Raw genomic sequence first — 13,455 nt, 5'->3', positions numbered from 1 at the left:
GCAGGATTTGATTGGTCATTACAGAAGTTTTCTTAAGTTGTGATTGGCTAAAAATCAATACCCTGCAAAAGCCAAAAAGCTCACGCTAGTCTTCATTTTCATATCTTCCTCAACATCATTGCTCAACATGGCGTTTAGTTCAGTGAGAGAAGATGTTTTGAAATTATTTCAAGACGAAGATTTGCAGAAATTGATTGAAATATTTAATATTTATTCTGAGAAATGGATAAATTCAAATAAAAATGTGTTTTTAAACACAGAACAGCTTTATGCTGTACTTTCTTGTGGAGAAATTGGTGTGAATGAAGATGCTTTGAATTATCTTCCTGCATCAGTTTCTTCCAAGAATTGTGTTGCATTGAGGTAAGATTTTATTTTCTGTAATTTCCATTTCTGATTTTTGCTGACCATTTGTTACCATAGTAATTAAGTGTACATCACTATGTCATCACCATGAACTACTTATGGCTAGCTAGCTAGCTACATGTATTCGTGGTTTTTGTTTTGATTATTACTCTTGGAGAGCTAGCAACCGTATCTATGGTAGATAGATAGATAGATAGATAGATGTGCATATTTTACATGGCTAGCCTCACAAATATCGAGGGATATACCCTGTCTATTATTTCCAGGAGGGGCCATGGCGTAGATGGAGAGTCGAGTATTTAATGCTCATTTTGAGCTACGCAGACCCAATTAGAGCCCGCGCTCTACTAGACAACTCCCGGCAACATCCAACGGCCCACACAGTGTGCCATCTTCCCAATTTAACATTCACTGGCCCATGTCACGGCTGTTTCGCTACGGTCAAACCGCGGACAAAATTAAAATGGCTTCCACAATTTTTTTTGAAATTTTGTATTTTTATCATTTTTTAAGTTTTTGAAACTTTTTTTGTATTGTTTTAATTTTACTGAAATAAAAAGTATTAAAACGACCTACTTTTCTTCTTTTTTAATATATAAATATGTTATACATGTGTGTTATGGATTTCGAGTTATTTCGTCGAATAAAACACACAAAATTAAAATAAACATTATTTTTGGCGAAAGTATACCATCTTTCCAACCTCGTGGCAACGCCGCGCTACTAGCTACGGACTTGAAAATTGGTATGGGGGGCCTGGAAACATGGTTCTATTGGCCGGTACCGTGCACCGTTCGTCTCGCAAACTATAAACTACTTAAATTTTAAGTTAAAGTCTTCTTTAGGCGCTAAAAAAGAGGAGAAAAAGTTGCCAAAGTGGTGCACGGCGATTTGATGTAGTGTGATCCCTTTTCTGTCTAATTAAATAAGTATCTAAACTTCTAAGCAAGTCATAGCGATGCCATTTAATGTTTTGTTAGGTATGGTTTTTCTCAAAAAAATTACGGCGGCGTGGTGTTTACCTTGGACTTGATTGCTCGACCCGGGAATCCTGGTTCGAAACCGGAATTTTTCGAAAATGTTGGAATAAGCGAGACAACGGTGTCTTTGCAATTTTTTAGCTAGCTAAAGTTTGGCAGAGCACGAGGTAAGGGACAAAACAGGAAACTACTTTATTTTGCAGGGATTTTATTATTATTTTTATGCTATTAGAGCACCCTTAAGTTTAAGAAATTGTTTTACAGCTTGTAAAACTTTAAGCGTGGATAATTGTTATCTTTTTTAATCTTGCTTCTCCTGTTTTATATTTTTCTGTAAAGAGTAGCTATTTTTTGGTCCTACAGTTTTGCATTTTGTAGCTAAGTAACTTAATACTTCTTTTTTTTATTTAGTTAAGACTTTGGTGGGCTTTCTCAAGATGAAATTGTTAAAATCAAAGATGTTTTTAGCTACCTAGCTAGCTAATCTTGGCTTTAACACAAGATTGGGTGCTATTTTATACAGTTTATAAAGAAACACAAAATGATTGCTTTGTATATATATAATAAATAAAATATTTATGCACAACTTGAGGTATTTTCTTCTAGCATGATAAACTAAAATGTTGAAACCGTCGACTCTGAATGATGTTTTATTTAATATATAGATGTCACATATTTGGCCCGAAAAACCTTAGGACCAAAAGTGACCCTTTGGACAATTTCGGACAGTTTAATATTTCATCTACATCATCTTTAATGGCCTCAGAATCCAAAGTAATGTTTTTTATTTAGTTAATAAACAAACTTTAAGCATACATTAAGGCTCCATAGGCTGTTTTTCACATATTTCACACATTTGGCCCAAAAATAACCCTTTGGACAATTTCGGACAGACTAATATTTCATCTACATCATCCTTAATGGTCTTAGAATCCAAAGCAATGTTTTTTATTCAGTTAATAAATAAACTTTAAGCATATATTAAGGCTCTTAAGGCCGTTTTTCACATAGTTCTCACATTTGGCCCAAATATAACCCTTTGGACAATTTTGGACAGTAATAAAATTAAGTAATTTTCATTCCAGATATTTAACCTAACCTGTGGACCATAAAAAACATGTTTTTTTAACTTTATTCCAGAAATTTTGTGGAAGACATTTATCTAAATGATAATTTTTAAGTCATTTTTAGAAATTTTGGCCTAAATTTACCAATTTCGGACAGGTGTCCAAAAAAAAATTTCTTTTAATAATATGGACAATTTATCTAAGATTATTATTCTTTTTACAGAATATAAAAATCTTATTTTGTTCTTGAGATATCCTATTTTAACTGAGAGGGTAAATCGAATTATTTTTTCGTAGCATTTTTGTCCGCTCCGAAACAGCTGTGATGTTGAATCGCCGTCAAGAGGAATCGAACCCCTGTCTCCCGCACAGAGTAGGAGAGCTATAACCACTAATCTACGGCGCCACATAACCACTAATCTACGGCGCCACAAGCTAGCTGGGATGTGTGTGTGTGGAATTATTATTGGTTTTGATTCTTCTCAAAATGTTAAAACTTAGTGTCTTTGCTCTGAGGAGTGAATTCTCTTTAATTTCTCTAAGAAATATTTATTTATTTTTCACTGTTTAGGTCCGAATCATCTGGAAATTGCTTGTTTAGCTCCATATCCTTATGTCTGGTAGGTGATAATAGTTTGACGCAACAGTTAAGGCTACTTGCTTGCATTGAACTTTTTGTCAATTCTGAGTATTAGAGTTCTCACCCCAATTTATTTGTTGACAAATATCCATCTTTAAGTCCATCAAATATTTTAGCAATGTCAGTATCTCATGCTGCTGTTGCAGGGACTATGGGGTTACTCAGTTGTCATTTTATCCTGCATTCATTTTTATTCATATCAAACCATTTCATTGCAATATTCATTATCATTTAATTGAAAACTGTCAAGAAATAGTAGAACATAGTTGCAGTTGTCAAGTTATCCTGTATTTTTTAAATATAAATATGCCAATGACAGCTAAATTTTTCTCTATTTTTTCCTCATCATTGTATCTTGTTATCTTAATTCTTTACTTCTTTTTTATTTGGCTGTCCATGTCTGGATGACATTTTTTGTTATCCTAGGCATGCTGATGAGCTCTGATATTGAGCGAAACGGCCTATTAACATCTATAAATTATATGAGATAATCTTGTTTCTTTAGTTCATAGGCTTCATATATAACAATAGAAACTCAGCAAGAAAGAGAAGCAACCAAACAACATTGTTGAAAAGATGACACGGTAACGATTTTCGTTTTATGCTGTATGAATGACAAATAGCCTTTTTATTTTCAAAATAATTTACAATTTAGATGCGGGAATGTTGTTTTCAGACAATCTAGGATCCTCCAATGTTTAAAAATTTTCTGGCCCCTCAGGCCCAACCATGGTGGGCCTTCGCGTGTCACTAATATAAGTACATTTTACGACGGGGTACATCAGAAATCCTAGATCCGCCCCTGCAGTAAAGCGTTTTAGTGGTAGGAGTATTAACAGCAGGCGATTCAGCGGTGTCAATCTTGGTGTTTTCACTTTTTCGTGTCATCAATTCAATAAGGATAATGTTTTTCCAAAATGAATCACACGATGGAATGACATTTTTCTCAAATTCTTCATCTTTTGATATTCTTATTATTATAAATTCAGTTGGTGTCCAGACCATAAAGTCACACCACTTGACAGCTGTTGTAAATATTTCTAGTTGAACTTGGTAGTAATAAGTATGATTATTGTTCAAAGTATACCCATTGTTTACATCATATGTAATATAAAACTTTCCAGAATAAATTTCTTTTTTCAATGATTTCTCTTTCAAACTATATGGACACTTTACTTCCAACACACCGAAACCACAACAGTCACATGATGTTGCGGCATCAGGAGAGGATCCATACCATTGTTTCACGGTGTGTATACAAAGACCCAAGCGACCAACTTTGAAATTTTCATGGGTGGAGACATCGGTGACCGGTAACAAATCCGTTATAAACTCCGGATTTGCAGAAACATTTTCATATAATGTTATTGCTTCATCCTCATGATTTCTTCCCCAATTTAACGCTGGTGTATTAACACTAGTTGCAGACCGTCTACATATTTTTTTTAACAAGCTCTGTGAAGGATTTCTCGAAGAAGTGTGATGTACATCATATATGACAGAACCAGTAATACGCCCAACTCTCTGTTCAAACCATGCAGTACTGTAAGATTGATTTTGGGTAGCTTCTTCTACATAAACAATTTGATCGTGCGACAGATTCATTTCACTTATATGTTTTTGTGCAACTTGTTCAAGGTCTTCACCATTGAGTGATGAATTTTCAAGAGAATAAAATGCTCTCAAAGATGGGGGCAGTTTCATTAAAGCAGCTTGACTATTACATATAAAATCCTCTTGAAACTGTGAAAATAAATGCAGTCCTACAGTCTTGGGTGCAACTTGTTTTACGGAATTCAAGAATTCACACAAGCCAACATGTGTACTTGTAGTATCAACTTCTTTTTTTGGCTTAGTAAGTTTCGCCTTGGCATCATCACTATACAAATTTATCTCAGCAACTGGAGAACCAACAATATTTCGTGTAAACACCTGGTTCCATTGACAAGGTAACTCAGTTGGAGTACTAGACGTCAATCCAATTCGAACTGCAGCCTCTAGTTTATATAGCATGGTAGCAACGTGTGAACAAGTTTCACCAAGTCTATAAATAAATTATAATTTATGATATTTAGATGCTCTCAAAAGGTCATGAAACAACCATCTTTTAAATTCAAACTTACCCTGCCATGCAATCACAATGACCAGTCAAAACATTTCCACGAGGGGCAACAGCAATCCATGGTTTATGAGGAACTTCAGTGGTCCTATATGATGGTCTGACATCACACTTCATAATGACTGCTCCAGTGGCTTTCACATGTTTGATTGTTTGAACCCAGCCATCATGGAAAAATTTGTAAGCCTCTAAAGCTTTGTGGTTTTTACGTTTTATATGGAGGTGTGGCACCTGAAGGCCAAAATATGCTGAGATCAGCAGCAAATATCTGAAAATCATAGGGCAGAACCACATTTTTTCAAAACGTTGTTTTTCAAGACGTTGTCCATCATTTTGGCTAGCGCTGAAACTTGTGACTGAGACGCGGTTGGATGCTCAGGGATCGTGGCTTGAAACTAAAGACATGCAAAGAAATGCCATGAGTAGTGCAAGGGAAGGAAGAGGAATTCTTAAGTAATTTTTTTTCATTGGATTTACAAGAATTTGAGGTACCCCACAATAAGAAGTAAAGAACAGAAACGCCTTTCCGATGTTTGATGATGAGGGATGGTCACATCTGGATAATATTTATTTTGTGATTTTAAGCTACCTAGCCAGTACCATGCCAGCACTCCAGAGAAGTGAGCCATAGGGGCCATCGTACAGAAGCGTAATACGAGATTTTTTTTTTTATCTAGTTTCCACTAACTTGGAACTTTTATAATTGCGATTCGGCGAAACTAGAACGTTTTGCGGCTTACAATTGACCCTTCTTTATCCGGGAATAAACATTGATTGTGATGTCTGTTAGGAACAGAACTCGTGGTTTACAAAAACCAAGATATTTTTTTGCAGCAATAAACATTGTGATGTTTGTTAGGAAAAGAACTCGTGTTTTTTTTAAAAAAAAAGATATATATTTCTAAAATCCAAGCATTTTACATTGTTACAGGTGTTGTATTACATATATCTTTCTACTGCACAAATCAAGGTATCAAGGCGATATAATAATCAATAGCTTCATGAGCTGTATCTGGCTAAAGTTTGGAGAAACCCTCCATTGGAAGAACTGTTTCCGCAAATTCAATAAATTCAGGCTCATTATCGTGATCTGGTACAGATAGTTCGCTAAACTCTTCTAGCTTATTAAGATCTAAAGTTTTTTTAAAAGACTCGCAACCGTATAATTCTTGAACAAAGTACAATGTATCAGGCCTTCCACGGGGAGCAGTAGCACCTTTGCTTGGTGCTAACAGATGTTGAAGTTCTACCACTACTCTACTGCTAGCATGACTTGTGTTAGTTCCACAAGACAGCGAAGACCTTGTGGCTGATAGTGTTATCGTAGTTGCTGTCAGGGACGAGCAGGACATTAGATTTTCAAGCTCCTCTTTAACAATTTCACGTACTACAGACTTAATATTCATGCTTGCTTGACGACGGTTGAAAAAAATATGTCACATGGCAAGGGGACTGGTCCCGTGTAATAAACCTCACAAAAGGTTAAAACTACGGACCAATGATGTAAAATTGTGGACCAGATTTTAGAATTTAAGTTGTAAAGAGCCACATGCAGAGAAGTGTTAAGTGCAGAAGAGAAGTGTCAAAATACTGAAGAGAAGTGTCAAAATACAGAAGAGAAGTGTTTCGTAATATAGAAGAGAAGTGTTTTTGATTTGGAAGAGAAGTGAGCCATAGGGGCCATCGTACTTCTGGGACCGTACAAGAATATAGCTTGAAATTTCGCAAAGTTTTTCCCGCGAAAAATCTAATTTTGTAGAAACGTTAATATGCCCCGTAAGAATTTATGCAAACTTTACTGGGTCCAAAATTTCCTATGCGCTGGGCCCGGGTGTGCCATTTATTCATAAACAAGATCTGGATGAATTCATATAGTAAGGACCAGATTCAGTCTGGGATTTCCCAGACTGAATCTGGTCCTTATCTGGTTTCGAGCTTATGGAAGAGAAGTGTTTCGCACTTAGAAGAGAAGTGTTTTGAACGAAAGAGAACTTTGGGTATCAAACTAGAGAAGTGTTGTTATACAGAAGAGAAGTGTTTTGACTAAGAAGAGAAGTGTTTATATTGAGAAGAGAAGTGAGCCATAGGGGCCATCGTAATTCCGCCTAGTAGGGTCTTGTGACCCCTGAGCGTTATTACGGAGTGGCCCATCCAACAATTCGCCGCTATCAACTTCCAGGAAGGCGAAAGTTATTAGTTTCCTTCAATAATAATTCTTTTGTTGTCTTTTCTACACTTTTCCAATGCTGAACGCGGAATACACCGGAACATGGGATTTTGAAACATGAAATCGTTTCTTAGAGCAAAACCCGAACTAAAATCAACGAATGAAGTGCAAAACCAGCGCGTGGTCACATCTTATCTTCCTAAAAAGTGAGAGACTTTTTTATACTTATTTGGGTGAGTGAGGCCTTCCGCGTTCAAAAGAAAGGATTGCCTGATAATAATCGTGAGTACAGAACAATAGGCGTAGCCAATCAAAAGGCGCTGTCAGTAAATTCGTTTGCGACCCAGCCAATTTTTTCCACCTTAACTATTCCGATTGCCTGTGGTAAGAAAATTTATACGGGTCGCTTGATGAGTCTTACTATATTATCAGTACACTGGTGCGTCCCAGTCCGCTATATATAACAGTGTGGTGTGTATTGTATATTATATTGGGTGTGTATTCTGCAATAATTGTGATCTGTCGTTTGTAGCAAAAACTGTAATATTTTCTTGGCTAACCTTAACAATTCCTGATTTTGAAGCCACCAGGATATTTTCTCTAATGATTCTTTGTTCAGACTTATTAGAAAACTACGTTTTTCCTAACCTGAGTTCTCCTATCTGCTGTATTTGCAGATACCGATGCTGTAGTCTTAAATTTTTCCTATAATTTCGTTAATCCCTAAAGTGTTTGTGGCACATTTCTAAACCTTTTTTTAATTTAACAATAAGGTCATTTGCGCTTAGTCTACTATGACACCCAGAAACTCTTTCATTGATTGCATCTAGAGCTTATTACGAAACCTAGGTTTTGCAACCAGAAGATAGTGGTGTCTCGTGTCATATATAGAAATTCTACTGTCTGCGACAGAAACTTGTACAGGTTCCTTTGCCACAAAAATCGTAGAAGAAACTGTCGAGACCTCTTGTCGAAATGCTGATCTTGAAACAGAGGTACCCTGAGTATTTCTGTTAGATTTATTAAGTGTTCTTATACGCTTGTGGTAGTCCCCAGTCCTTCCCACGCTTTTCTTACACTTCCTGTTCTATTGGAGACCTCGGAGACATACAAAATTCTACGAAATGGTTGCTTTTGATAAGATTGGTTTTCATTGTTCTTGGTTTGTTGGTTTGTCTTGGTTATTTTTGATCAGCTTTTTTGGGTGACGTCGGTTTGGATTTGTCGTTTTGGTTTTGATATGATTACGTTAAGCAAAGCAGAGAGGTCGAGGGAAACTCTAAAGAAAAGTATGGTTCATTATTAGATAGGTTGAACACGGAAATTGAGAAAATTAAAGGTTCTGGCAATTCTGGCTATCATCATTTAAAAAGACGGCAGACGAAAAAGAGTTAAAAGTTTGGACAACACCGTTGTGTCAGATATACACGAACAGGAACAGTTTTCTACCGATTTCCGAAATTTTTTTCACACTAAATAAGACGGTCAAAATTACTTCATTTGTTGTGACTTTGTCTTACACTTCTTGAACGAATTTTAAGTTGCTCTCAAGTCAAATGAAAACATTCGATCAAAAACCTTCCAACTGGTATCATTTTATTGATTTATTCGAATGCGCAATAGACAAAAACGATAGTTAATCATCGATGCAAAAAATAAACTTATTTAAAAAGATTTAGTTGAAAAAGATCTGGGTTAAAATTGGCATTGAGCATTGGCATTCTGAAAAAGAACAGAAAACAGAGCTTTCTTTTAAGAAGCTACTTGGTTTTTGTAACCATCGTTGGTAAGTTTTGGCATTACTGACTTGTCTAGTTAAAGGTTTCGAGGTTTTAATCTTAAAGAGCTCTGGGAACAAGAATGAAAGTTACCACTTGTTATTGCCTCCTTGAAGTCAATATGGCCACTAATATTTTTGTTTGGTAGTAAGTACAGACATGAATTAGGCTCTATGATCTGCACTTTCTTCAATCAAACAAATAGTAAATTTTATCATTGGTTTATGTTCATTGCCAGTCAGAGAAGGAAGATGTGTTTTTTGACCTTCCTCTATGTTTGGGTATTATCCTCCCGATCGACTGATTCGCGTGAGAGAAAGCCACAATTTCGACATTATTACAATGCTGTTCCGAAGCTATCTTTACCTGGGAAGAGGAAAAAGAACAGAGAGTGAGCTAAAAATGTTTTAGTTTGACATATATTTCTAATAAAAAATAAGGCTAAAATATATATCTTTTAAAAATCAAATTGATAAAATTCATTGTTCTGATGCTCAACAAATATTTTCCGCGTCGAGAGCCCTGGGGACGAGATTTGATCAGGACTTTTTCTATACGCGTCCATTATAAATCGACAAGGTTGTGCCATCTTTTTTTTCAAATACACACAAAAACAAACAAACAAGCACAGCCCTTTAAAACTTGCCCTGTGTAAATTTGCGCTATTGCTTAAAGAAACTTTAAAAGGGCCTGCGACGACTCTTTTCTGAAATGAGGCTCCTATTCTAGGAGATCAGCTAAAATTGTTAGTAACTATGATTGGAAACGCATTATTTAATTAGAATCTATTTAACACTGTGTGCTTTAATCCCATCGCTTCAAAAGTAATCGGCGCCAAAACAATGTCATCGTTATTTTCTTCTTAAGAAAAAGAGAGAAAAAGATCTTACAACAGACACCATTGATATTCTGCACCAACGGTGGATGGAGTAGAGAAACAAGTATTTTTGCATCCAGACTAGCCGATATGATTGGAGAAAAAAGAGATGAAACAAAGGGTTTAGTTCAGGTGCGTTCGGCAATTTAATGTGTGGTTTCAGAAGTTATTATGTCTGTAGTATGCAGTATGTGCGACCGCGATGTGTGTTGATCACAAACAAGGTGGCAATTATCCGTGAAAATTGAACTGCTTAATTTGTTCTTCCAGTTTACCGTAATGATCCGAACAAGCACCCTGGGCGCTTATTAAATTTTTGGATATTTTGCATAGGCGCTTAATAAAGGCTTAATTTGTTCTAATTTTGTACAATTAAGAGACAACGGTAAGTTTCAATTCTCTTTTATGAAAAATAAAACTGAACAAAAGATGTAACAAATTAATGAAGTTTAGTCTTTCTAAGGTTTTTTAGAAAGGGTTGTATAGGAAATTTCTTATTTATGTTATATAGAAAAGATGAAAACAATAAAATTGTGTCTTTTTTATTCTCAATATAAGAAAGTAAAATTTTCAAATTAGCGTCCAGTTTCTCAAGATAGTTTCCGATTAAGCTCCCCCTTTTTTATCAGGTGAGCGCTTATTTGAGGGATGGGGGCGCTTAATAAGTGCTGGGCGCTTATTGAACCTTCAGGAAATTACCTGGCCGCTTATTCGTGGGGGAGGGGGGGGGGGGGCGCTTAAAAATATTTTGCCGTTAAAGAATTTACAGTTTTCCGTAAGAATAAAATACAAATCTTAAGCTATTATATCGTATAATCTAAAGATAGGATTGCATATGCTAAAAATACTAGCTAGAGAGGTAAAAAATGGCAGGAGCGAAAAGAAGGCTATAATAGCCTTATCACCAAAGGGCCCTTGGGACGAGGATGCCACAGAAAAGATGCCCCCAGCCTCCCCGATTCCTTCGTTCGGGGAGCTGAACTCGGGCGTGCTTAACGTCGTAGCATGTCGGCTATGCTATATCTGACTTGCTCGTGTTTTGATTAAAAACATTCATGGCGGCCAAAGAGGTGCGAAGGTTTGGTATTAAACATTTAGGGAAATCCTCTTGTAATCCAAATTAGGCTGTAGCTACAGCCTAACTTGGATGTCAACTTAATTAGACTTAGTAGCCTAGCTTAGTTAAGATGTAAAACACTTTTATAGTCGAAAAAAAGTTTTAACTGAATTTTAGCATCTATCTATAGCTAGCTAGCTAAGCCTAAGGCCACCATCAAAAATATGTTATGTTTGCGTCCTGAAGACCCCGCAAAAATTATTCGTTTGTGACGCCGTAGATTATTAGTTATAGCTCTCGTACTCTGTGCGGGAGACCGGGGTTCGATTCCTCTTGACAGAGATTCAACATGGGTGAGTGAATGTTACCATAGCCCTGGGTTAACCCAAGTCATGTGAGGGAAACTGGGGAGATGCCTCCATGTGTGGGCTGTTGGATGTTGCCAGGAGTTGTGTAGTAGAGTGCGGGCCCTAATTGGATCTGCGTAGCCCAAAATGAGCATTAAATACTCTAAGATTCTCCATCTAGCTAAGTTATGGCCCCTCCTGGAAATAATAGACAAGGTGTATCCCTCGATATTATTGAGGCTAGCCATGTATAATATGCACATCTATCTATCTAGTCGATCGGTCGTATTTTTTCCTGGGATTTGCAGATGTGGGAAAAATTCGTTCCCAGGGCCTAAAAACAGTATGGCGCCACTCCGACATTGTATGCAGACCCTCTTTTTGCAGCCCTGTAAACTTGACATGAGTACCCTAAAGAAATTAATTTTTACGGGAATTAATTTTCGTGAGTTTTTGTCAATTTTGGGAAAATTAGTTCTCACGAATTTTTGTTTTCAAATGTATCTTGTTTGGATCAAAAAGTTTTTTCCGTTTTTATTTTCGACTTACCGGCTCCGGTTTTTATTACCAAAAGTGAGTCAGTCGGAAGACGCGAACATAACATATTTTAGACGGTGGCCTAAACTGAATGAATCCAATATTTGCATGGATATAACAATCAGGGTAAACACCTAATTAGGCGACGATAGGCTTATTATGGCATAAGTAACCTAGTTAAGACCTGACAATATTTAATGGCTTTTCACTAAGATAAAATCGCAAAAAGTCTTTGTTTAGAATGGATAGTCTACGAGACCATGATTCCAAAATTGTCACTTGTGCCTCGACATGTCCGCGCAAGTAAAGGTGATGATACACAATCCTATTAATCAATTTTGATTTATTGAAATTATATTGAGCATTAATATAAATTAATTTAATATAAATTGAACAGATTTTTGGTAATTTCCTTTCGATAAAATGTCTTTAGAGACCGAAAACAGAGTTGAACTTGCTGCTGTTACAGTTATTATTACAACAACTAAAAATTTAAAAAAGGTTAGAAACGGAGTGTGTTATTTGTTACTAAACGAATTTCGGTTAGAGCAAGAAATTGATTTTAATTTTCTTTGATAAAAATCTCGTTAAATTCTTTTTTATCTGTTATTGTCCTTATATAGAAACTCACATTTTTCTAAACGCACATTAGATTCTAAGCATTTTGATTGATTAAAAACCTTTCGAATAATCGAAAAAGCTGAACCAGTACGACTTTTTAAAATTCGAATTTGACAAATCTGAGCATGCTGAAAGCATACAATTTTTACATGATACACGATCCAATTAATGGAAATCGACTAATTGAATTCGATTAATTGGATCGTGTATCACCGCCTTAAGAATTATGTTAAAATGAAATATATAACCTAAGTAGGTTACGTGCCTCCTATAGTAAAATAAGCAATAATTTAATAAAGATACTTTGTAAGAAAACGCAAAGATGGATGTAGTAACAATTTCTTTGTTGGTTTTGTAACGTTTCTTCTTTACTCACATTCTGTTTTAACAACGTTAAAATCTTCGTCAAACACTGACATGTTTTCGTGCGTATTTATTTTTTTCCTGCGCAAGAAAGGCTGAAGTCTATTATTTAAAACAACAAAGATTGGCACATGTGGTTTAGGCCAAAAGTTGCCAATGCGCAATGCAAATAAAACAATAATTGGTCAAAATTAGCTGCAAAGTAGACAGATTTGACTCACATAAAAATTGTAGTGCGAAACGCAATGATTTTAACGTATTTACAACAGTAAGTTTTCGTTCGCTTGCCTTATTAAACTACATCCGTTGCCTAACTAAATGACTCGCCTAATTAGACCATGCCGCCTAGTTGGGTGTTTACTCTGACTGTAAAAACATCTCCAATACATTAGTTTTTCTGTAGCGATACCGAAGATCCGCTAAATTTAAAGTTTTAAAAAACGGCTGCTTAAATAGGCTGTATCATGTGACGTGACATCCTAACTAAGATGCAGTACAGCTTAAAAATAGACTATATCTCTACAATGAACCATTGT

General features: G+C 35.9%; 1 protein-coding gene across 3 annotated transcripts; it reads left to right on the top strand.

The window, feature by feature from the left end:
• The first annotated feature begins 43 nt into the window (after positions 1–43).
• Positions 44–3,497, top strand: LOC130647197 (uncharacterized). 3 transcript variants are annotated; one of them, XM_057452970.1, is made up of 3 exons: positions 55–363; positions 1,347–1,513; positions 1,758–1,966. In XM_057452970.1, the coding sequence occupies exons 1-2, from the start codon at positions 128–130 to the stop codon at positions 1,489–1,491; spliced, it is 381 nt and encodes a 126-aa protein (XP_057308953.1). In that variant the 5' UTR covers positions 55–127; the 3' UTR covers positions 1,492–1,513; positions 1,758–1,966. The 3 variants fall into 3 exon arrangements, with proteins under 3 accessions (XP_057308954.1, XP_057308953.1, XP_057308952.1); XM_057452971.1 differs by lacking the exons at positions 1,347–1,513; positions 1,758–1,966 and adding an exon at positions 2,985–3,497 and having other exon boundaries at positions 44–363; XM_057452969.1 differs by having other exon boundaries at positions 58–363; positions 1,347–1,966.
• Positions 3,498–13,455: the final 9,958 nt, after the last annotated feature.

Source organism: Hydractinia symbiolongicarpus, chromosome 6, assembly GCF_029227915.1.
Source record: "Hydractinia symbiolongicarpus strain clone_291-10 chromosome 6, HSymV2.1, whole genome shotgun sequence".
In the NCBI taxonomy this organism is placed as follows: domain Eukaryota; kingdom Metazoa; phylum Cnidaria; class Hydrozoa; order Anthoathecata; family Hydractiniidae; genus Hydractinia; species Hydractinia symbiolongicarpus.
Note: the sequence above shows the minus strand (reverse complement) of the source record. Positions and strands in the feature narration are given on the sequence as shown.